Source organism: Mixophyes fleayi, chromosome 4, assembly GCF_038048845.1.
Source record: "Mixophyes fleayi isolate aMixFle1 chromosome 4, aMixFle1.hap1, whole genome shotgun sequence".
Classification (NCBI taxonomy): Eukaryota; Metazoa; Chordata; class Amphibia; order Anura; family Limnodynastidae; genus Mixophyes; species Mixophyes fleayi.
The window spans coordinates 39706320-39732789 of record NC_134405.1 but is presented as its reverse complement, the minus strand read 5'-3'; the positions used below and the strand labels follow the sequence as shown (position 1 = coordinate 39732789).

The 26470-nt window shown below is 43.5% G+C and overlaps 1 protein-coding gene across 4 annotated transcripts in view; it reads right to left on the bottom strand.

Moving 5' to 3' along the window:
- The window catches only part of MAST1 (microtubule associated serine/threonine kinase 1), a 63745-nt gene that overhangs the window by 5354 nt on the left and 31921 nt on the right, over window positions 1-26470 (bottom strand). Inside the window, exons 1-22 of one of the 4 annotated variants that reach the window (XM_075206685.1) lie at window positions 25549-26114; window positions 24438-24529; window positions 21334-21409; window positions 19820-19901; window positions 18989-19149; window positions 18151-18226; window positions 16832-17041; window positions 15965-16066; window positions 15425-15554; window positions 15273-15340; window positions 15101-15189; window positions 13765-13973; window positions 13026-13164; window positions 12745-12877; window positions 11658-11823; window positions 11359-11460; window positions 8778-8900; window positions 6995-7104; window positions 5501-5661; window positions 2757-2944; window positions 1784-1966; window positions 1096-1325 (exon numbers count right to left, since the gene is read on the bottom strand). In XM_075206685.1, coding sequence (XP_075062786.1) covers window positions 1096-1325; window positions 1784-1966; window positions 2757-2944; window positions 5501-5661; window positions 6995-7104; window positions 8778-8900; window positions 11359-11460; window positions 11658-11823; window positions 12745-12877; window positions 13026-13164; window positions 13765-13973; window positions 15101-15189; window positions 15273-15340; window positions 15425-15554; window positions 15965-16066; window positions 16832-17041; window positions 18151-18226; window positions 18989-19149; window positions 19820-19901; window positions 21334-21409; window positions 24438-24529; window positions 25549-25568 — 2850 coding nt within the window. In that variant the 5' untranslated portion in view covers window positions 25569-26114. Of the gene's footprint in view, window positions 1-1095; window positions 1326-1783; window positions 1967-2756; window positions 2945-5500; window positions 5662-6994; window positions 7105-8777; window positions 8901-11358; window positions 11461-11657; window positions 11824-12744; window positions 12878-13025; window positions 13165-13764; window positions 13974-15100; window positions 15190-15272; window positions 15341-15424; window positions 15555-15964; window positions 16067-16831; window positions 17042-18150; window positions 18227-18988; window positions 19150-19819; window positions 19902-21333; window positions 21410-24437; window positions 24530-25548; window positions 26115-26470 lie in introns of those variants that run through there. The other 3 variants (XM_075206686.1, XM_075206683.1, XM_075206684.1) reach the window with 3 other exon arrangements.

Here is a 26470-nt window from a genome sequence, read left to right as displayed (position 1 = left end):
TATGGAAATGCACATTAGTTATTTTATTGATGGAAGTAGCATGTGGCTATTGTATAATGAACACCCATTGTTATCTAAATTAAAAAAAGAAACACAAGTAAAGCAATGTGAACATTTTTGTTTTTATTCACGCTTACAAACACCTTCACACTTAGCATGCACAATACCTGTGCTCTCTTGTGTGCATCTACCATTGCGAACTAACATTTTATCATTTAATAGCATCTAAAAACTAGTTATATATTATGCATAGAATTTCATAGAAGTTCTACATTTGCAGTAATTTATTTATTCATCTCAGTCTGCATCTGCCATTCCTTGAAATCTTGAAAATCCTGTGTTTGACCCAGTGATAGTTCAGATTTCCTTATACTTTTATATTTACTGGGTAATGCACCCACTAAAATTCTAAACAATATTCATGACAATGCGGCTTATCAATTCACTAGGAATTAGTGACATCACTTCCTGTCCCAGTGATGTCATTACTTCGTAGTGAACCGCTAGGCTGGGAATATCCCTTAAAGAAAGACTAAAAAAAAGGTTTTATCCCCTCCACCTGTGACTGTGGAGAGGATAAAACAATAATTAGAGCTGTACCTTCGTCATTTTATCACAGCTCAATGGACAAATCCTTTATCAGCATTTTAAAGGACGTCAAGGGGGAGGTTTATTAAAGTGTGGATTTGCTAAACCTCGTGGTTTGATTTTTGCGCTTTGATGTGCGGGTTGTAAACCATTTGCAAACCGAACCGCACATCAAAGTGCAATATTTTTTACATGAACGGCATTCAAACTGCTCCATATATTAAGCGGTGGCTTGCCAAGCTACGTGGTTGCCGGAAAAAATAAAATTAAGTCATAAAAAATGTCCCCTCCCGTGCATTTATTAAAATACCAGCCTACTCAGCACTGCATACGGTCCTCTAGAAAGGGGGTCTGAAAAAGTGATCGGTCCACTGCACCTAGAGTACCAGACCAATGCTGACTAGCCCTTGGTACAGGGTAATAAAAATATAGAGGAACACTACAAGTGCCAGCATGCACTAACAGCCCATGACCGGCGCCTGGAGTACTAGTACTCTCCTGACTTACCCAAACAATATGTTGGACACTGTAAACATCACTCTCCCCCATGTACACACGAATGGCCCTCAAGGTGAAGCCATACTTCTTCCCCGATCTTTGGATGGAGATGGGGGAACGGAGACTGCTGACTGCTGGGGTGTAATCACGACTGGGCGAAGAGTCCCGTGAGGAAGGATTGGACGAGAGAGAGCGGGGAGACATTGGACTGACCAGAGGTGAGCTACTGTGCTGTTCAACTGGGGGGGGGGAAAGAGGGAAATTACTGTAGTAATATACACAGAGACAACACCTTAATCAAGGGGCCAAAGTGCCTAAAATTACTACTGGCTTATAACTTTTTAGACAGCTTTTATTGATTGCAATGTATGCAGATCAGACCAGATTTACCAGCCATCCCAGACAACATCGGAACGATGCAATGAGATGTTCATTGGGATTGGTAAAATTTTGCGCCCCAAAAATAACACGATGACAATATATAATACAAAAAACAATGTAATTATAATAAAGTAAGGTGACAGAAGAATTGCTTTCAGATACATATATCCCTCCGGTTGGGCTCAGCAACCAGACCATATCATGTGCTTGTGTTCAGGATAAAACAATTTAATTGGTTCTGCTACAAGTACAAAGCATTCTTATTTCATTGTCCAATGAAACCTGAACTTTAGAGTAAAGAAGTAATGAGCGTCACCTGTTGGAATCATGACAGAGAGAGCCGTGGTGGACGCGGACTTGATAACCTTCCCTCCGGTTCTCCGTCGGTCGCTGTCCCCAGAGAGGTGCTGGTGACGCGCTCTGCGCAGTACAAGGTCATTGGTAGCGCGAGGGGAGGAGTCAGTGTCTTGCGGAAGCTGAGATTCTGAAGACTTGTCAGCTGGTGGAGAGAGACAGGCAGGTAAAGAGTGACTTAGTATCTAGGTATAGAGACAGAAGAGGATCACATATTAACCCAGTCAGCCTTTGTATGTGGTCATTTACCAACTCTACTGACAGGCCCCAATTTTGTTAGTAATTGACTGCTCAGCCCGAGGGGCCCAAATGTCCTCTAGGATCTCATCTAGTAAGGCCACCTAGGTGTACGGGGGAATTAGTGCTGGTTAAAGCACAGGATGATGATGGAGAATACAGACGTAAAGCACAAGTAATAAATAAGGCATACACAATTAAATGCAACTATAAAAGTCTAGAGTTATACAGGAGTACCTGTTAAAGCAGCAATCCCCCATATTTGTTTATTTTTTTTCTTCTTTAAATAGCAATTTAAGTACCTTTTTAACATTTTTAGCTATCTTCCGACACATTATTATCTGCTGTTCAAAAGCTCTCTGTTTGGCAAACAAAAATGGCTGACAGACACAGGCTTACAGTCTTCATCATGTCATGTGATGGTAGAGGAAAAGAAGGATGTCACAGTGCTGACAGAGCACAGAGGGGCGTTCCAAAGCCTCTCCGCTCTTTATATCATGTGACATGGGACTGTGGTTGCCATGGTAGTCAAGAATCATAAATTATTAATAGCAGCCTTATGGAAAAATAAATAGAAATTGGTAATTACCAACATTCTTATTATAGCCTGCCACAGTGATTTGTTGATGGGATTGCTGCTTACACTGATTATGTCATCAGATGACCTCATAGATTCATGCAATGACATCATCACTCACCTGGTTCTAGCTCCCCCAGTGGGATTTTGCTTTGAAAGTGCTGGCCACCACTGCTGCCCTTCACTCTGCTTTCCCCTTCCCCCTCTAGAGGAGCGACAAAGCGAGCAGTATCCACCAGCGCGGAGAAACGGCGCCTTGCAGCTAACGGGGGGCTGGAGTCAGCATCCACAGAGTCCGAGAAATGCTTCCTGCAACAACAGGATTCCATGTGGTACTTCTGTTTTATACTGTGGTCTAGTCCTAGTGACAAACACTCTCAGTTTCAATGGTATTTAACATAAACCAACCATCATGGGGGTAAATTGTTTTCATATGCACAGCAGAATTCCTCTTATTAAACCTAATGAAGGAGATAGACAGATGGGGCCTGATTCATTAAGGACCTTTATCAAACCAGCCCTACATATGTAATACCCTGCAAATCACAGGTATATTACTGTATGCACTCATTCAGAAAACTACAGTTCCCCAGAGAGCCTCTGGGAAGTTAAATGCAATTTGCGATGACCATTTTGGGGTGGGTAAACTGCAGTGAATGAACTCGAAGGTTCCAGAAGATTCTTGGGGTAAAGGGGAGGAGCCAGAAACAGACTGGCTAGTGAGAGAAGTGATGTGTGACTGCTGACTGAACTAACGTAGGATGTTCCCACCAAGAGCCACTGAATGCTATGGCTGAATTGTTGCCCTGAGGGATGTTTGCAGCACCTTGCAATTTTTATTTTTTTCCCAAAAGTGAAATCAGTGCTTAAAGTGACACAGTTTGAGTCAGTTGATGCTGTAAAGAAGAAAACAGCAGATATGTTGAAACAAGTGACAGAAATTGATTTGCTCCATGCCTCCGACCAGTGGAAAACAAGACGACAGCGACGTATTAGTGCAAATGGGGAGTATATTGAAGGGGACACACATTAAATTTGTAATACCAATAAATAAAGAGTTATTTAAGCAGTCTTGTTATTTAATAGACATACCTCGTATTTATATATATATATATATATATATATATATATATATATATATATATATATATATGTGTATATATATGTATATATATATATATATGTATATGTGTATATATATATATATATATATATATATATATATATATATATATATATGTATATGTGTATATACATGTATATATATGTACATGTGTGTGTGTGTGTGTATATATATATATATATATATATATATATATATATGTATATATATATATATATATATATATATATATAGGTGCCCCTGATGCTGGGATGCAGGCTTAAATGTTTTGGTCAAAATATGAAGTAATACCTCATGTTTTCATTTTGCTAGATACACACAGATATGCAGTGTAAAGGATAAGCGCTGACAACTGTATTTTTTGTTTTGTGTACATATATGGCCATTCATATTGCCACGCATTTGGTACCATATATAATATGGGATATTCTCTCTCTCTCTCTCCATTTTGACATTAGTGAGGTAAATGTTCCAATTCCATATAATCAAAGCTTTTTTTCTGTTGGTGGTACTGAAATTAGTGTGCTTTTTACAATGAATGGCATCTTAGAATCCATGAAATAAGGTCATTGTTTTCAATTTACAATTTATTTATTAAAGTGTAAAACAGTTGATTTTTCTCTATTGAAAGAATTGGGTAAAATAAAATGTTAGTGGCAACTAATAGCAGAAAATGTAACTGCAGGCAATCATCCCGATCATCCTTTTCCGTGATCTCCCTTTAGTACATCCCTCAGAAGTTTGATTCTGTTGTGAAACTGCCTAAAATGGTTGCTGGTGAGAGAATTGCAAGTTGTTTAACCCTACAGTTGCTGGGAGAGAGCTGCTTATTCCATTAGACGGATTGCTAAGGAAATCGTTTATTGTGCAGAATTGCTATTCTTTACGGAGCACAGGAGTCACACATGCGTCAAGTTAATTACTGATTTCACCTTATATAAGCAAATAAGCTTCATGTGTCAGCTGAAACTTCACTTAAACCTGTGGATTATAATGTATCCCCTTGGGTTTTCTATATCATAAAGTGACCCTAGTCTACAGTCATTTCTTCTAAAGCATCTAACCTGAACCAGCAAGATTACTCCTTGTTGCATCTCTACTGATTTTTGTGTGATAAGTATGATCTGTATAATTGCACTAAAAGTATTGTGATTTGTTGGTCTATATTATTTGCTGCCACAGCATTTAGTGTCATGGTCTAATTAACTTGTAGCAGCCAGTTGTCTCCTATAGTACCTAGCCACTGAAATCCATTTCACTGAAGCACGGTGCCTAAATTTAAAATGGGATATATTTATTCAGTGAGCTATGTGTTGTGTTGATTTATATTTGCATATTGCTGAACCAAGATTCCTAAAAGGTTATTTATTTTGTGACATGTTGAATACCATTGCAGGTTGATGGTATTGTGGTATTACTTGCTTACACTACCGCTACTTATCTGCTGCTGTGGTAAAGCCTTATGCCACATGCAAAGAGAATATACCCATGAGTTTATGCAGTTTTAGCCCTGTGTTCCTTGTTTTATTCCAACACTACTGGGGGTATCTTCGCCTCTCTACCATACCACTGTGCCTGTATAATGCTTCCTTACACTACTTTTGGGGTGCAAACATCCGCCTCGTTACACATACGGCTGATGCATCTTGCTCATATCACCGCACTCACATGGTGAAATTGGGGAACCATTAGTACAGGCGAGCTGTGTATCTGTCTGGTGAGGGCTATCCTTGCACACTTACATTTCAGGAGACACGGTCCTCCAGCAGCGGTCTCTCAGGGTGACTCCGCCAAGGGTCTCTCTCTTGCCTGTCCTCTCAGATCTGTCCTGTTTGTTGGTGTCTAGGGAAGGAGTGAGGGGCTTCTGCTCCAGCTGGGACAGCTGCTCCATGCTGCTGTACACCTGCATATGTTACAATAGTGACAGAGTGTACAATAATACAAATACACCTTTGTAAAATAAGGTAAGCATTAATATATTTTTTACATATTAACTCACACCCCCACTTCTGGGAGTTTGGGAATAAAACTAGTGCTAGTCAGCAATGAGCTGGTTAATCTTAGGGAAATGTCTGCATTTTATTTGTGGGCACCTTTCCTTCTAGGGAATCCAGCGCTGACCGGCTGGTTGTTACTATGGCAAGGGGACCCTAAGCTAAGGGCACCTGCCCTGGCAGGGGAAGCCTGGTGCTGGTACTGGTAATTTCAGGAGACACATTGTTTTGTAATGTCTCTACATTGGTTGCCTGTTTTCTACCGAATCCAATATAAAATACATTTACTAACCTATCAGGCCGTCAACAAAGCTGCACCAACATACATCTCCTCACTTGTCTCAAAATATCTCCTAACTCGGCAACTCCGTTCTGCACTAGATCTGCGTCTCTCATGCACCCTCATTACATCTTCCCATTCCCGGTTACAGGACTTTTTTCGGGATGCAGCCGCTCTATGGAATTCACTCCCTCGAACAATAAGACTCTCCTCTGGTCTACAAACTTTCAAGCGTTCTCTGAAAATCCACCTCTTCAGACAAGCTTATAATATTCCTCAACCACCCTATTAACCTCACTACATTACCCTATAACCACCCGTTACACAATTTCACACAAGACAACTACTACCTGACCAACATTGTTGTGTGTCGGGATTATTTAGCTTATGAGTCTCTTTTACCTTTGCAGTCTGGCTTGACCGAAATGCAAAATGTAGACTTAACCTCATATATCAAACTCCCATTGTCCCATAGATTGTAAGCTTGCGAGCAGGGCCTTCTCACCTCTTTGTCTGTTTTACCCAGTTTGTTTCTTACTGTATTTGTCCCCAATTGTAAAGCGCTACGGAATATGTTGGCGCTATACAAAATAAATGATGAAGATGATGATGTTTTGTGCCCCCTGATTTTAGCAGTAACAGCGGCTCTGAATGCACACTAACCTACGCAATTTATGCTTACATTGTAAGTGCAAATTGTGTCCAGCTCTACACAGGGCCTGGGTGAGCAATTTTGAGACTAACCAAGGAGGTCCCTATGGCACAATCATCCTTTGTCTCTCATTGCTTGCTGGTGGTTTTCAGTAAAGGTGTCACATATAACTTATATGGAGCGTACTTAATTAGTAATATAAATATATGACTTAAAGTGATACAGGGTATTCAATATATCATTGCACCTATCCCCCCAAAAAGAAGATGGTCTAGTCTGTCTATGATACATGTCTGTAACAAAGACTCACCTTACTGAACCTTGGAGTGCAAGACGAAAACTGCCTAATTTCTACAGAATCTTCATCATTCGTATCATCTTCTTCATAAGAGTTAATATGCTGATACCGGTCTGATCGTGCTGAAAAGAGGCAAATTAATTATCTTTTATATTCAGTAACAGTAATCCAGTTCCCAAGTATCTTATTACAGTATCCCAGGTACGTGTCTTATTACCTCTGTAACATCTTATTACAGTAACCCAGCTCCTGAGCGTCTTATTACCCCTGTAACATCTTATTACAGTACCCCGCTCCTGAGTGTCTTATTACCCCTGTAACATCTTATTACAGTAACCCAGCTCCTGAGTGTCTTATTACCCATGTAACATCTTATATAGTAACCCAGCTCCTGAGTGTCTTATTACCCGGTAACATCTTATTACAGTAACCCAGCTCCTGAGTGTCTTATTACCCCGTAACATCTTATTACAGTAACCCAGCTCCTGAGTGTCTTATTACCCCTGTAACATCTTATTACAGTAACCCAGCTCCTGAGTGTCTTATTACCCCTGTAACAACTTATTACAGTAACCCAGCTCCCGAGTGTCTTATTATCCCTGTAACATCTTATTACAGTAACCCAGCTCCTGAGTGTCTTATTACCCCTGTTACATCTTATTACAGTAACCCAGCTCCTGAGTGTCTTATTACCCCTGTAACATCTTATTACAGTAAACCAGCTCCTGAGTGTCTTATTACCTCTGTAACATCTTATTACAGTAACCCAGCTCCTCAGTGTCTTATTACCCCTGTAACATCTTATTACAGTAACCCAGCTCCTGAGTGTCTTATTACCCCTGTAAAATCCTATTACAGTAACCCAGCTCCTAAGTGTCTTATTACCCCATGTAACATCTTATTACAGTAACCCAGCTTCTGAGTGTCTTATTACCCCATAACATCTTATTATAGTAACCCAGCTCCTGAGTGTCTTATTACCCCTGTAACATCTTATTACAGTAACCCAGCTCCTGAGTGTCTTATTACCCCTGTAACATCTTATTACAGTAACCCAGCTCCTGAGTGTCTTATTACCCCTGTAAAATCCTATTACAGTAACCCAGCTCCTAAGTGTCTTATTACCCCATGTAACATCTTATTACAGTAACCCAGCTTCTGAGTGTCTTATTACCCCATAACATCTTATTATAGTAACCCAGCTCCTGAGTGTCTTATTACCCCTGTAACATCTTATTACAGTAACCCAGCTCCTGAGTGTCTTATTACCCCTGTAACATCTTATTACAGTAACCCAGCTCCTGAGTGTCTTATTACCCCTGTAACATCTTATTACAGTAACCCAGCTCCTGAGTGTCTTATTACCCCATGTAACATCTTATTACAGTAACCCAGCTCCTGAGTGTCTTATTACCCCTGAAACATCTTATTACAGTAACCCAGCTCCTGAGTGTCTTATTACCCCTGTAACATCTTATTACAGTAACCCAGCTCCTGAGTGTCTTATTACCCCTGTAACATCTTATTACAGTAACCCAGCTCCTGAGTGTCCTATTACCCCTGTAACATCTTATTACAGTAACCCAGCTCCTGAGTGTCTTATTACCCCTGTAACATCTTATTACAGTAACCCAGCTCCTGAGTGTCTTATTACCCCTGTAACATCATATTACAGTAACCCAGCTCCTGAGTGTCTTATTACCCCATGTAACATCTTATTACAGTAACCCTGCTCCTGAGATATAATCTGATTACAGTAACCTATGGGATAATGTTTTGTCCATATTACACTTACTGTCAAAGTAGCTGGTATCATCTTCAGCCTCCAGATGTGGAATAAATTCCGCCTTCTGTCTCAGTAACCCATTCCAGTCCAGATCTGTGAAAAAGTTGTGAGCTTTCACCTCAATAGCTCCCCCTAGGAGAATAGAGCAGGAATGACAAATAAGTGGAGAGAACACCTTACGCCAGTGGATTCCAAACTTTTTCAGTTCAAGGCACCCCTTAGGGCCTCCATAATTTTTTAAAGGCACCCCTAAGCCACAATAATTACCAAGTAGTCCCCCGCTTTGCTTACCACTGGGCCTGACCGAGGCACCCTTGTGATATTGCCGAGGCACTCCAGGGAGCCTATGCACACAGTTTGGGAACCACTGCCTTACGCTGATATTTTTTGTTAATGTTTTATAATGTAATGACAGCGCTGTTTGGATTTCGTTTTGGTCATTGTGAATTCACCAATTTTCGAAAACATGTTGCTGTGCAGGTTACCTCATATCAGAATCATTTCATGCAAGTTAAGCAGATATTAAACGCTGCATCCACTGTACATCATATGGCCATTGACATGATTTTGTTTTTCTTCCATTATTGTACACTACATCTACCAAACATGACCCGACCACTGGACATGATCATAATAGACTTCTATTACACTCTATACAGACATAGGACACTACATCCCCCAACATGACCTGACCACTGGACATGATCATAATACACTTCTATTACACTCTATACAGACATAGGACACTACACCCCCAACATGACCTGACCACTGGACATGATCATAATACAATTCTATTACACTCTATACAGACATAGGACACTACATCCCCAACATGACCTGATCACTGGACATGATCATAATACACTTCTATTACACTCTATACAGACATAGGACACTACACCCCCAACATGACCTGACCACTGGACATGATCATAATACAATTCTATTACACTCTATACAGACATAGGACACTACATCCCCAACATGACCTGATCACTGGACATGATCATAATACACTTCTATTACACACTATACAGACATAGGACACTACACCCCCAACATGACCTGACCACTGGACATGGCCATAATACAATTCTATTACACTCTATACAGACATAGGACACTACATCCCCAACATGACCTGACCACTGGACATGATCATAATACACTTCTATTACACTCTATACAGACATAGGACACTACACCCCCAACATGACCTGACCACTGGACATGGCCATAATACAATTCTATTACACTCTATACAGACATAGGACACTACCTCCCCAACATCACCTGGCCACTGGACATGATCATACTACAATTCTATTACACTCTATATAGACATAGGACACTACATCCCCAACATGACCTGACCACTGGACATGATCATAATACAATTCTATTACACTCTATACAGATATAGGACACTACACCTCCAACATGACCTGACCATAATACAATTCTATTACACTGTATACAGACATAGGACACTACACGTCCAACATGACCTGACCACTGGACATGATCATAATACAATTCTATTACACTCTATACAGACATAGGACACTACACCCCAACATGACCTGACCACTGGACATGATCATAATACAATTCTATTACACTCTATACAGACATAGGACACTACACCTCCAACATGACCTGACCACTGGACATGATCATAATACAATTCTATTACACTCTATACAGACATAGGACACTACACTCCCAACATGACATGACCACTGGACATGATCATAATACAATTCTATTACACTCTATACAGACATAGGACACTACACCTCCAACATGACCTGACCACTGGACATGATCATAATACACTTCTATTACACTCTATACAGACATAGGACACTACACCCCAACATGACCCGACAAACCTGAATATAATAAAATTCTTTTACACGACATACAGATCTATTTGTTATTGTTGGACGAGAAGACCTTGCTCGCAGTTGAAGTTCCAATTCATCCCAAAGGTGTTTAATGAGGTTGAGGTCAAGTCTCTGTGCCTGCCAGTCATGTTCTTCCACAACAATCTCAGAAAACCATGTTTTGATGGACCTGCTTTGCCGGCATTGCCATGCTGAAACAGGATAGGGCCTTCCCCAAACTGTTTCTAAAAAGTCCGAATCACCCAATTTTCTAGACTGTCACGGTATACTGTAGCATTAAGATTTCCCTTTAATGGCGGTGTGCTTTACTCTAGTCTGGCATTGAGTGTGCTGATCTCATGTCTAGTGGTCAGGTCATGTTGGACCCTTGCAGTGGAACTGAATGCCCAAACGGGACACCACAACGCATGCACTAGTCCCCACACATGTTCAGAAGAGAGTGGGACTCTCCAGAGTGGATAAACACTCTTTGCCTGGCACCCCTCCCCCCACCACCCACCACCACCAGGCCCCTTTGCAGCCGCATCTGCTGCCATGGAAATTACTCCCCTGATAAGGACCTGTTTTAGAGAAAAAGTTAATAGATCCATGGAATAGTCTCCCAGCAGTTCCAAAACAGAGCAGGCTAGATGAGCGTGTAGGTATTTCATCATGACAATGACAATGGTATTTCTCACCTGTCCCCAGTCTGAGTAAGGGGTCTGTCTGCAAGAGGCTGGAGATGAGAATTTGGGCATCGGCAGGTAAAGCTTCCTCCCCCTCTGGCCAAACAATGTCATCTGAAAGAGAGTACACAGATGCAGGTGGGAGACAATAGCAGATAGCAGGGCCGGTCTGGGACAGTGGGAAGGACCAAGCAGGATAAATAAGAAGACATAAGACTGGTCAGCAGAGGGATGAACAGATTATGTAAATATCAATATAACCTGACACAGCAAGGAGAAGAAACATCACAGGCTGATCATCATATACTCACCACTAATCACCTGTCCAAACAGCTCTTCTGGGGTGTCCCCAAAGAATGGGACACAGCCCACCAGGAACTCGTACAGGATAATGCCCATTGCCCACCAGTCCACGGGCTTTCCGTACCCCTGCCGCAGGATTACCTCTGGCGCAATGTACTCTGGGGTTCCGCACACCTGGCAAATTCACACAAGAAGAACTAAGAATGTCTTCTTTACTCTGCATAATACAAGTAACTAGGGAGGCCCAGACAGGAGGGATCTATGTGACATGGAGTCTGCCCCTCCCACCACAGGGTGACACATACAGGAAGGAGCTATGTGACGTGGAGTCTGTCCCTTCCACCACAGGGTGACACAGACAGGAGGGAGCTATGTGACATGGAGTCTGTCCCTCCCACCACAGGGTGACACAGACAGGAAGGAACTATGTGACGTGGAGTCTGTCCCTCCCACCACAGGGTGACACAGACAGGAGGGAGCTATGTGACATGGAGTCTGTCCCTCCCACCATAGGGTGACACAGACAGGAGGGATCTATGTGACATGGAGTCTGCCCCTCCCACCACAGGGTGACACATACAGGAAGGAGCTATGTGACGTGGAGTCTGTCCCTCCCACCACAGGGTGACACAGACAGGAGGGAGCTATGTGACATGGAGTCTGTCCCTCCCACCACAGGGTGACACAGACAGGAGGGAGCTATGTGACGTGGAGTCTGTCCCCCCCACCACAGGGTGACACAGACAGGAGGGAGCTATGTGACATGGAGTCTGTCCCTCCCACCACAGGGTGACACAGACAGGAGGGATCTATGTGACATGGAGTCTGTCCCTCCCACCACAGGGTGACACAGACAGAAGGGAGCTATGTGACATGTAGTCTGTCCCTCCCACCACAGGGTGACACAGACAGGAGGGAGCTATGTGACATGGAGTCTGTCCCTCCCACCACAGGGTGACACAGACAGGAGGGAGCTATGTGACTTGGAGTCTGTCCCTCCCACCACAGGGTGACACAGACAGGAGGGAGCTATGTGATATGGAGTTTGTCCCTCCCACCACGGGGTGACACAGGCACACAGCACACCCTAATCACCTGTTTATCCAGGAACTCTCTGGCCTCACTTTCGATATGCCCTTCGTATAAATTAGTGGTAAGATTCATAAGTCCCATTTTAGACAGGCCAAAATCAGTCAGTTTGACGTGACCCATTGAAGTAATTAGGAGACTGAGGGGAGGTAAGAAGGAGAAGCGGGGAGAGAATCATCCAGGAAACAAAACAATATGAGTAAGAGTGTGAAGGAGAACGAGAGAACATACAGACATACACATTTATACATGTATGGTACAGAGTATAAGCACAGACTGCTCCTTACTTGTCCGGTTTCAGATCACGGTGAACGATGCCATAATTGTGCAGGTACTCCAGAGCGAGGACCGTCTCGGCAAAGTATAATCGCGCCATCTCCAGAGGGAGAGCACCAATGTGCTTCAGAAGAGTGGCACAGTCACCCCCTACCCGGGATAGACAGACTGATTAGCAACATATAAAGATACATGGAACTTAGGGAGACAATTATGAAAACTGTTCCACAGATAACTGTGTAGAAATGTTGGTGTTGCCCATAGCAACCAAGCAGATTACATAAATGCCCCCTTTAGAATACTGAGAACAATGAAGGAACCAACTGTCCGCCCTTGGTTTTCCCATATCAATGTTAAGGTTAATTCTCAGGACAAATCTCTGCATACTCCTACCCTGCTCATTTATTGCTGTTTTTCCAACAACATCTGGTAGAGGTTTGTTCAAAGCATCTACTAATCTTTCAGCACAATACCACTTTATTTAAGCTTCAGTCATCCTACATGAAAGCTTTGTGCTTAGAATTCTTTTTCGGCTTTCCATCGATCTCCTCGAGTTTATCAACATTCTTCTGAAGGTGAGGTCTCCATAACAACAAGCAATAATGTGTGAGGTCTAACTGGAATTATAATGTGGAATCAAGACTTCTCTACTTAGATTGCTAGTCCCTCTCTGCCTATTCAGCCCAAAATTCTGCTATAATTACAGATAAGGCTGCACATCATGTGAGTCTAGTGTGTTTAATTTCTCACCTTCCACGTACTCCATGACCATGCAGAGGTGTCTGCGCGTCTGGAAGGAACAGAACATGCTGACCACAAATGGGTTCTGTGCAAAAGTCAGGATGTCCCGTTCTACAAAGGCCTGGTGAACCTGGTTCCTCAGCAGTAAGTTCTGCTTGTTGATCTTCTTCATGGCAAAGCGCTGGCGGGTCTCACGGTGTCGTACCAGGTACACCGCTCTGTTGGGGGAGAGAGGATTCCGAGTTACAGGAATTCAGGACAAATGGTTCTCACCAAAATTGTGCATAGCACTCTGCCCTGGCAATGGCGCAAACAAAAAGCTCTGCAGTGCCATCTGCTGAGCAGTGTGGCACTTCAACTCTCCTGCTGCTTAAAGCAGTGCTCTCCAACTTCTCAGTATGGAGGGCCACATTTTTTGGGACCTACATGGTGGAGGGTGCAGTATTGCAAGAAACTAAACTGCCTGTGTGGGATGTAACTAAGAAATAAATAATTACTGTACATGGATTGGAAAGTAACTACAATGCATAGCAAACCCATGGCCACTATGTACATTACTGTACCCTGTATAACAGTATAACAGCCTCATGTATGTCATCCTCATGCCCACAGTACAGCATAACAGTCCCATGCCCACTATATACTGTGCTATGTCCAGTATAACAGCCTAATGCCCACCATATGTCTGTGCCCAGTATATCCTCAAATCTACCATAATTCTATGCAGACTATCTACCGCATTTTACCCAGCATGACAGCCCTCATGCCCACCACATCCTATGTCCAATGTATACTGCCAGTGCTCATCTTTAAAGCTCCATGCCCAATACAGCCTACTTTCTGCCAACCACCGCCATGTGCCAAACACAGGACAATGCCAACCACTGCCCCATCTGAAATACACCCATGGCTGTCCCCACACCTTAATTATCCCATCGTCATTGGTGGTTTCAGCCAATGAAACCATCTTGTTGCAGAGACTTGTCAGGGTGAAGCCAAGTGGTCAGTGTTACAGCCGCAAGGTGTGACCTTGTGGGCCGAAAGATGGCATAGTGCTATCTTCAAAAAGGGGAGTTCAGGAAAATAGCAAGTGCACCATAAAATAAATATCTGGATAGGAATGAGCTGGTATCCTCGTGCACATCAGCCGCTCTGGCCAGAAATGCTAGCTTGCCAGTCTAGGCCTGGATGCATGTGTCCATGGCAGAGTGTACTTCCATGTACATGACTGTGTGTCAATGTCTGAGTATATATCCATGCCTTAAATGTAGACATGGAAGGTCTGTGGTGGAGAATGAAGGGCTTCTGAACCCAGTTCCAGCAGTTTTTGTCCTAGATGACTCACCCATAGGCGCCATTGCTGATGAGCTTAATGTTTTCAAAGTCACTTTCCTCAGGTGGTCTTATTGGCTTAGAAACTGCTCCTCCTTTTCCCTAAATAAATGAAGAGGGATTGGTTAGACACATGTGTGTAGGAAGGGTAAGGAGATTGAGTACAACTTTGATGGTCCTCTCACCTCTCCGGTGTCATCGCTCTCTGGTGTGTGTGTCTCCACAGCAACCGGCTCCTCAGCAGATAACTCCTCTGTAGAGGGACAATGATAGGTCAATGCTTAGACCTTCTGCTGGATAGAAGGGGCTGTAACCAAGAGTGTACAAAGCAAATTACCTGGGAAAGGGTCTCTTGTCAGTCCCAGCTGCCTCAGGATATACTGAGGTATATCTGTCTTCAGGTTCCCTTCCTTTACTTGGTCCTCAGCCACCTCCAACAAGTGATAAAACTCCTCAGGATTAAACTCCTACAAATGGAATGGAAGGCATAATGTAGGCTGTAGAAGCAACACATGACACTGTGTTTTGCAGAATTCTAGCCAGGATTTCCCCTACAAATACCAAAACTCTTCAAAAAATCACCAGTATGCAAAGGTTATTTAGTACTGTTTTTAAACTGGGGCCAAAGAAACTCTTTAGGAGTACAGCAAAGGCCATTGTCCAAGCAGGTGTACTACATATCAGACCCAAAAGAGGGATCATTTGAAAAGCAAAAGGGTCAGTGTGATTTTAATCCAAGTAAGGAGATGTCCCTATTAAAAAGGACAGATGGGCGAGATGCCATTACTCTTTATCTAATGCAATGAACGTAAATGTACAACATGTGAGGATATACAAATACTTTGGTACCATTACAAGGCAACAGTAATCAACACACCAGGCACTCTAGCAAACGGGCTGGTCGAGAGATGATAATGAGCAGATTTTTCATCAGCTGTGCGATGAAGGCCACCTCTGACCCTTCCGAGCGTTCCACTGCCTGTGGAGGGGAGAGAAGATTACCTATTGTCTAGAGAATTCCTGGATCACAATGCCTTCAAGAACGTTCGTAAGGTTTTCTTTCTTTCCTCTTACCATATGCTCAACTCTTGTTTCTCTTTCTTTCACCAATTTACAGTCATTCTTTTCACCAGTTTCCTCAACTTACTAATTACCTGTTCCCTTGATCTTTCTGTCTGGCTAGCACTCTACATCTCATGTCACTGCCGTGGGTTCTATCTTCTCAATATCTCTTTCTAAACTTTTTTCATACTTTTCTCTTTCCCACCACTCTCATACTTTCCATTTCTGTCTCTTCTCATCCAACTTTTCTTTTTATCTTGCCCTCTTTGTTTCGTTGACATTTCTTCTTCCATTTATTTCAAGGGGAAATCCACATTTTATTATATTGGTTTTTTTTTGCAATAAATCCCCCTCACCACCAGTTGGCAGGGGTTAACATGCTTAGGAGTAGCTCACTCCTGCCAGTGTCAGTAGACCGTTGATGCTCTAGTGCCCATATCCTGGAATCTGAAAGCAGCACCTGTCGGAGCTTTCACTCAAACTCCAGGCTGTAGCCCTGGAACATCATAAGGCTGCATTTGAAGTCAGGAGTGAGTTCCTCGTGGACTGAGCAGGTCCCTTATGTGACCACCATACAATTCTGCTACTTGGAGGAAGTTTATTGCAAAAATAAGAGTTCTTCATACAAATCACTGCTCCCTTCTCCCGCCCTCTGTCTCCCGTTCTTGCCCCTGGTCCTCACGTCCAGCAGCAGCTTGTCCAGGTTATCCTGAAGCTGGTAAAAGTAGGTACTGGTGATCATGCCCTCAGTGCTCCGTGTCAGGCAGTCTCTGGCCAGCTCCACAATCTGGTGGTGGATAAAGTTCAAGACGCCATCGGCTAGAGGCAGGACATTTTCTGGAGAAAAGTTGGAGATGAACAGCCGGAGCCTGTCCTCCATCTGTGCTGTGGCCTGTAGGGCACAAAGATATTTACTTGTTATTGGACCTTGGTGGTTTGGCATCAAACCTAAATGTAGTTACACAAGAACAGTCATGTCAAGTTGCAATGTAATCAATGATATTCATTTTTATAGGTAAATGGTTGGGGTAGTTTGGGGTTGGGGGTTAGTTTGGCATTATAGTCCAAAGCCCAAGGGCAAGATATCATGTGAATTACATATTGCAAGATCAAGCTACTGAAGAAACCTGTTTTTATTAAGCTACAGAACTACAGGAAAAGCTTTGTGTTATGGCAGCCATGGGATAATGATACCATGACGTGATCAACTGTGCCTAGCGAGGTGTCGATTGGAAAAGATAAAGTAGGTCTTTAGGCCTTTGAATGGTAAATATATCAAACTTTCTAAAAAAGAAAAAGTGAAAGTGTTCTCCATAGCAACCATTCAGATTCTAGCTATCATTTATCTACTACATTCTAGAACACGATAGCTAGAATCCGATTGGTTGCTATGGGCAACACCTCCACTTTATCGTTTTAGAAGGTTTGATACATTTACACCTCAGTGTGATTTTAAACTGATTTTTGCGCTTGTCGTGTGAAGGCAGGAGGCCATTAGCAGGGGCTATTTGTTACTGCATGCCAGACAGGAATAGGATTTAATTTTCAGTTATTCTATGTTGTCATTTTCAGCATAATATCTGTGGCCACATGGTGAAAATAAAATATATGGTATAACGTGCGCATAATTTAAAAAGGAAATTGTTAGTCTGCAAAGTGTTCTGTGCTCACACTAATCTACAATAATTCCTTATATTATATAAATGTTCCTAAACAATACTGACACACTGACGTGGCTACCACTTACACAGACATTATTTGCAATATTGTATTGACTATTTATTACCGTCACAACGATATTTTAATAAAATGTCCCCCTCCCACACCGTTATATTTTCTAGCCTGCATCTACAAATCATGGAGGTTATTCTGTAATAAACCACAGTAACAAATAATAGGGTAATAGAGGGTGATGACAGTCCGTTGGACTTGGCCGTTATTATCGAGTACTGTGTTCTGCATATTCTTTTCTGAATAGATACTAAAAAAAATCTGCCTTACCTTCGGGAATCTCTCTTTGTACACATGGTTCATCATGACTATCTCATTGTCATAAGAGGAAGGAGAACGTCCAGGGCTGTGGAAAGAAGACAATGTCACCAGGGCCGTCGTCAGAGAATGCTCTCCACTAAATCACAATGAATGACGTTGCTGTGTCTTAGTAACTATACACCCTACTGGCTAATTCTATGCTATCAGATACCTCCTGCATGGATTTGACTGGATAGATAGTTGTCCCTCAAAGTGTTGCGCTAAGCAGATGCCTCTCTTGCCTTATTCCATATTTAGTAAACATCATCATCATCATCATCATAATTTATTTATATAGTGCCCCCAATTCCGCAGCGCTGTACTCACTCACATCAGTCCCTGCTCCATTGGGTCTTACAGTCTAAATTCCCTAACACACACACACATACACAGACAGACTAGGGTCATTTTTGTTAGCAGCCAATTAACCTACCAGTATGTTTTTGGAGTGTGGGAGGAAACCGGAGCACCCGGAGGAAACCCACGCAAACACGGGGAGAACATACAAACTCCTCACAGATAAGGCCATGGTCAGGAATTGAACTCATGACCCCAGTGCTGTAAGTCAGAAAGGCTAACCACTACGCAACCGTGCTGCCTAAAGTCTAGAGTATGAGACGCTGCGTGACCGTCTGTTGAACCTGTGTGTGTGTGTCACCTCTGTAGACATTGACTGGGATAGAAAACCCAGTTTAGTCTGTCCTCTATATGGACCATGTGACGCTAATAAAATGGTAATTGCCAGTAGGTAAAGTCACCAACGCTGAGATCAGTCTCCACTACTTGTTGTGCAATGAGGTCAACTAACCTTAAACTTCGAGACCGTGGTCTAACTGCCGGTGACCTTCTCCCACAATCATCATCGGGGATACTCTCCGTGCTGCCGAAGTGTTTGGAGAGGAAGTGAAGCTCGTCCAAGGTGGGCTGGAAGGGGAGCTGGTGTAAGCGTTCCTGAGAAGAGGAGGAGGACTACGAGGAAGAGGGCGGCGGGAACAAAAGTTTAGAATCAATAGGACAACAAAAGCATAATGTGGATTAGAAAGAGAAAAAAAGTGGAAATTGAAAGAAACAGAAAGAATTAGAGGATGATGTAGGAAAATGATTCCATGGAAAGGGGCGGAACAATAAGAAAGGGACAGGTGGAGAGAATTGAAACATACAGAAGATAATAGATGGGCAAGTAGAGGGTAGACGTTAAAGATCCGGCAATGACAAGAACACGAGAGATGAGGTGAAACGAAGGTAGAAGTAGTGAAGTGAGAAGACAGAAAGAAAGATGATCAGAATTAAGGAAGATAACCAGTCACATATTTTTAAGACTGAAAGCCCTCCGTACCCTTTCAAGTAGAACACAGACATTCCATATGGGAGGTTCTTACCCTCCTTGGCATCTATACTCGGTATTCACTACTTATAACCAGGTCATTGATAACCATGATCTGGTTATCAATTGAGGCTGATTGGATGGCTCCTGAGGCTTGTCCAATCAGGCTTAGTCAACACCAGACCAGACTAAATATGACTATATAGTACAGCGGCTACCTGGACATCTAAATGAATTAAAGGGAAGAAGAAGAATATAATAATGGTCTGTTTCACCTAGCTGTTTTCATTCCCCATTAGAGGGTTTATCACTCACCGACACAGTGGAACTTGGTGTATTTGTCCCATATCCAGATGATGGAAGGGATGCAAGAGACCAGCGGCGGCCATCTGTCCTGCTGAAAGGTTAAGAGCACTTATCCATACAACATAATTGTGTGGCAATCTGGATACCTAAATTTATATCACGACAAACACATCCATCTAGCCCCCCCATATTATTAATTTTATTTCTATACAGCAAACAATAAACCAGATAGAGAGGCAAAAAACACGAATCTAATTACAAACAAAAACATTTTTTAAGATTTATCTTTAAAGTGCCCTTCATTGTATTTACACATACGGTATAAGTTGCTTAACAAGAAACGTCTTTGTAGTTGATTCTGTGGGACATGGACCTCAGACAATCATAGCCACCAGCTGGTTCTTTACCTCTTTTTTGGAGACCACCAGGCACCTCAGACATGTTGGTAAATATATTAAAGCTTATATTATACCAGGCACATCAGATATGTCAGTGGATATAGTGTAGCTTATATTATACCAGGCGCCTCGGATATGTCAGTGGATATAGTGTAGCTTATATTATACCAGGCACCTCGGACATGTCAGTGCATATACTGTAGCTTATATTATACCAGGCACCTCGGACATGTCAGTGGATATAGTGTAGCTTATATTATACCAGGCACCTCGGACATGTCAGTGGATATAGTGTAGCTTATATTATACCAGGCACCTCGGACATGTCAGTGGATATAGTGTAGCTTATATTATACCTGGCACCTCGGACATGTCAGTGGATATAGTGTAGCTTATATTATACCAGGCGCCTCGGACATGTCAGTGGATATAGTGTAGCTTATATTATACCAGGCACCTCGGACATGTCAGTGGATATAGTGTAGCTTATATTATACCAGGCACCTCGGACATGTCAGTGGATATAGTGTAGCTTATATTATACCAGGCACCTCGGACATGTCAGTGGATATAGTGTAGCTTATATTCTACCAGGCACCTCGGACATGTCAGTGGATATAGTGTAGCTTATATTATACCAGGCACCTCGGACATGTCAGTGGATATAGTGTAGCTTATATTATACCAGGCGCCTCGGACATGTCAGTGGATAAAGTGTAGCTTATATTATATCAGGCACCTCGGACATGTCAGTGGATATAGTGTAGCTTATATTATACCAGGCACCTCGGACATGTCAGTGGATATAGTGTAGCTTATATTATATCAGGCACCTCGGACATGTCAGTGGATATAGTGTAGCTTATATTATATCAGGCACCTCGGACATGTCAGTGGATATAGTGTAGCTTATATTATATCAGGCATTGCCGAATTGAATCTGCCCCTTATAGTGATCACACTTTTACACATTGCTCCTCCTCAGATTTGTCCACCTCTCTGTACACCTAGGTACATTTCTAGTTTGCGGAGATGATGTACACAGGGCAGACCACTCAGCACATCAGTGCACTTTACAGGGTGAGTATTGTTATTGCACACACATATTATACATCCTCTATTTACCTGCGTGATGATGCAAATGAGAAATGAGCAGCCGCACTAGGAGAAAAATTCCGAGGACTATCCATAGGGCTTCCCCCTAAACAGAGACAGGACGGAGTGTTATGTGTAGTCATCACACCTCACAGAACCAAACATTACTCTGTCACATCCCCATGTACATGGAACAGACCATTCCTCACCTTCTCCAGCTTACTGGAGCTCCCTCTACTGTTCATTATACAGCTGCTGTTATAATAACCAATAGGAAGCTGCCTGCGCTGTTATCCAATCACAGGCCTCTTTTGGCTATGACAGTAACCATGGACTGTGCAATAGATGGAGCTTCAGTAAGCTGAAGAGGGGAGCTGCTTCCATTGCTACCCTGTCAGTCCACTCCCTAACTTCAATATGTATACTATTGGTCCTATTGTATGTAAATGTTATACCCTGAAGTGGGAGGGACATCTTAATGGTTTCTCTGTGTCACCCACTCTGAGAGCTCCAAATCTCATTGGTAACACGGTGTCACCATGCATGGGGCGGCTAGACTTCCAGCTTGTTGGTCCATTTGTGTCACCCTGCAGTGGGAGGGTCAGGCTCCACATCTCACTAATCTGTCTGTGTCACCCTATAGTGGGAGGGTCAGGCTCCATGTCTCATTAGTCTGTTTGTGTCACCCTGTAGTGGGAGGGTCAGGCTCCACATTTCACTAACCTGTCTGGGTCACCCTATAGTGGGAGGATCAGGCTCCATGTCTCATTAGTCTGTTTGTGTCACCCTGTAGTGGGAGGGTCAGGCTCCACATCTCACTAACCTGTCTGGGTCACCCTATAGTGGGAGGATCAGGCTCCATGTCTCATTAGTCTGTGTCACCCTATAGTGGGAGGGTCAGGCTCCATGTCTCATTAGTCTGTGTCACCTTGTAGTGGGAGGGTCAGGCTCAGGGGCGGACTGGCCATCTGGCACTTCTGGCATTTGCCAGAAGGGCCGATGGTCAGTTGGGCCGGTCCGTTCCCCTGCGCAGCGATCATGTGAGCATTTGTATACTCACATGATCGCGTCCAGGGCAGTCAGAGTCGTACAGCCTGTCACTGACAGGCTTCCTGGTGGCTGGCTCCTCCCCAGGAACCAGCCACCAGAGGAAATGTGTCGCGCGCAGCGCTACATGTCCTGGCCGGGTCCTGCAGCTGTCAGAGGAGCGGACAGCAGAAAAAGGCAGACGACAGCGGAAACGAGTAGAGACATGCAGGTGAGTACAATAAAGGGGGGGAGGAGGATTGTACATAGAAAATGGGGAGAAGTGAAAGGATGCCACGGTGGGGGAAATAAGAGACAAGACAGTATGCCACTGGGGGGGGGGGGATAATAAGAAACAGTATGCCACTGGAAGGGGAGGGAATAAGAGACATGACAGTATGTCACTCGGGGAGGGGGGGGGGAATAATAAGAAACAGTATGTCACTGGGGGGGAAATGAGACACAAGACAGTATGCCACTTGGGGGGGGGGATAATAAGAAACAGTATGCCACTGGGGGGGGGAATAAGAGACATGACAGTATGCCACTGGGGGGGGGGGATAAGAGACATGACAGTATGCCACTCGGGGAAGGGGGGAATAATAAGAAACAGTATGCCACTGGGGGGGGAAATAAGAGACAAATATCATTTGGGCGTACTATTGTACGAACTGGGGCACTATTGTGGCATAATATGTTTTGGGGGCTATTAATTGAAAGTGGGGCTGTTTGGGAAAAAAATAATGTCTATTTTTAAATGTGAATAGGAATTATTTAATGACAGTGATGGTTGTGGGAAATAGGTATATTTCTTAAACGTAAATGCGATTTAATTTATTGTTGGGGTTGTTTGGAGGGAGGTATATAGGTTTATTAAACGTGAATGCTAGTATTTTAATGTTTAGTCTGGAGGGAGGCCTAATTATAAAACATGGGTTGCATTGATTAAACACCGGGGGGTAAATGTGTCATACCCCGGTTTTCTCAACTCGCGGGAGATCGGCATCTTCGCAGCTTAAATTTAAAGCGGCGCTGCCTTGTAAAGGGAAACCTCCCTTTACAAGGCAGCGCCGCTTTAAATTTAAGCTGCGAAGACTACGATCTCCCGCGAGTTGAGAAAACCGGGGTATGATACATTTACCCCCAGGGCTGGTTGGAGGTTTCTAAATTACATGTACCCATTTTTTTTTTCAAAATAGGGCCTCCAGCATTCGAGGATCCAGACAAGCAGCTACTAAAGACACCAGCAGCCACAGGTGGTGAAAGTGACAAGAACACTGGTGGGGAATTCCCAAATTTTGGTGACTGTCTCGTTTAGTGAGATTTGGTCCGACTACAAGGACAGTTGGGAGGTAAGTCCCACTTCACACTGTACTGCTTGTGAAGGCAAAGCTGCGTGCAACTAACAGTATTGCACACAGTATTGCCTGTGTATTTGTCTAACATTTTGTCTAATATGATAACCATGTTACATAATAGGGACCCCCTGTCTTAAATACCCCGTGCCCACCGAGCGTTAATCCAGCTCTGGTTAGGAGGAATGAGCGGATAGCTGCTCCCAGTCCCTGGACAGGACACAGCCTGCAGAGCAAGCCAAGGAGCTCTAAGTCTCACAAGATGTGGTAATCTCCTGAGACTAAGAGCTTCCCTGCTCACTCTATGCTGATGGATGTCAGCAGCACCAGAAGCATAGATAAGTACAGTGGGCTGGGGGTGTCATAATGTGTCTGGGGAGATGGCGTGATGTGGATGGGAGGGTGTGATAAATGTAATGTTTTATTATAATGTATGTATCAATGCCCCATGTTGGCCACACCCACACCACAATGTGGCCACGCCCTTTTCGGCGCCGCCGCTGTGCGGCGGCACACAATTTCTTTCCTGCTGGGCCTCAGGTGGGCCTGTGTAATTTAAATGCCAGGGCTGATTCTTAGTCCCAGTCCGGCCCTGGTCAGGCTCCACATCTCACTAAGCTGTCTGGGTCACCCTATAGTGGGAGGGTCAGGCTCCATGTCTCATTAGTCTGTGTCACCGTGTAGTGGGAGGATCAGACTCTCATTGTTCACTCTATTCATGTATCAGGTGTGCCCCAGTTTCAGAACACTTACCTATGTGCCCCGGGAGAGGCGAGTGTGGCCGGGGAAGGGTGGGAGAGCTACTGCTTGTGAGGATCAAGCTCTTCCTGTTGCTGCTTCTGCAACTGCAAGAGAAAGCTGTGGTTTGTATGATTGCATCTTTATTCCATGCTAATAAGTATGATTTATGTATGCAGGAACAAAGGCCCTGGAAACACATCTGACTGACACACAGCGCTGGGAGATGAGCACAGACAGTAAGTCTGGAATCTCAGACTAGACAGCTCAGCTGGCAGATACGAGTCACAGCGCGCCATCCCCAGGGAGATCCGCTACATACTTACACACACACACACACACACACGTGCTACGCTCAATACACACAATCAGAGACAGTCATGAATAAAATATGCCTTTCAGTGCTGAACATGCACTCTATTCTGCCTAACAAACTCTGTACATCAATATCTTCTACTGTATTAGAGTGTAAGCTCCACTGGACAGGCTCCCCAATCCCAACGGCATCGCCTCTGAATGTGTTCTATATGTGCTGTACATTCAAGTGTAGTTTCTGCAGAACAGAATTTCCTTCTCCCAATGATTATTTATATGTCTTGTACTGTATCCACGGTATGTTAGTGTTATCCATCCTTTCCATGTATTATACTATGTCCTCTGTATGTTAGAGTGTTCTGCAGCACAAAATTCACTTTTTCCCTCATAACATTATCTAAGTGTCAGCTCTTCAGACAAGTTTCACCTTCTCAAAATGGTTCCTCTGCCCTCCGCAGTGCATTGGTCTGGAAGGCTTCTGAATATCCACACACACACACACAAAGTACTACTGTAAACATGCACAAATACTTGCCTATATCTACAGAGTATATACATATGTCTAGATTAAGCTGACATGGACACATATTACATAAATCAACCTATATTATGCTGTAGCTACAAGATATTACTCTAACTGAACATAGAGCAACGTCATCACAAGCACTAACACAAAGAGTCATCACTGCACCGGTTCCCCCATGGCTGGGAGGTACACAGAGCAGATATATTTCTATTTCTTTTCGCCCTTGTTAATTTACCCAACTACCCCCCCCCCCTTGTCTCCCCTTTCCTGTGGCAGCAGAGTTACCTCTTGGTGCGTCTGAACATGGCTGGTGAGGGTAGGTGACCTCGGCCAGGTGAGTAGATGTGTCACAGATGGAGGAGAGTGGCATAGGGTAATCAAGGAGAGTCCAGGAGAGGTATTATGGTTATGAGAGACTGAGGGGGAAATGGATATTGAGAAGAGGGTGACAGGACAAAATAGGGAGGGGGGTTAATATAGGAGAGGGTGAGATTTGATGGGTGCAAGGAGGGAGAGCCGGAAAACGGGATAGTCAGAGAAGGGAGAGAGAAAGCCAAAGATGGATCAGGAGAGGGTAATGGTTATGGACAAAAGGACGGGAGAGATAAAGCAGCTTGGGCACAGATCAGAAGGAAGCTGTGATGTAAAGGTAGAGAGAGCAAGGGAAGGTGATGGGGAGGATAAAAGACAGAGAGAGAGGAGGGATTTACATCCTCAGGATATGATAAGAGAGGGAGGGAAAGGAGAGAGAGACAAAGACGTACCTTAGTAGACAGGAGGGGAAGAGACCTGGGGGAAGAAGTGAGGGACGGGTGGAGAGAGAGAGAGAGATGACAAGGATATTATGAGGACGAGTAGAGGGAAAAGGAAGCAGAGAGATCCGCAGACAGGAGGGGGGGGGAGCAGATGGGAATATGGAGATGTATGTGGCTGCAGATGTGTGTTTCACTGCTTGTATGTTTCTCAGCGTGCATCTGCATGTATGTTACAGATCTGTTACACGTGTGGACACACCTGCCTCCATGTTTTTATCATGTCTGTTAGTAAACATTAGTGCAAGTAATACTAATTAGTACAGATTTCCCAGTTATATTTAGAATTGCATTACCTCAATATGAAGCTGAATCTGTGTCTCTAACTAAACGAGTATAGCAGTTTGTGAGAATACAATCCTATGATATATGTGTGCACGTGTGTATGTGTATCA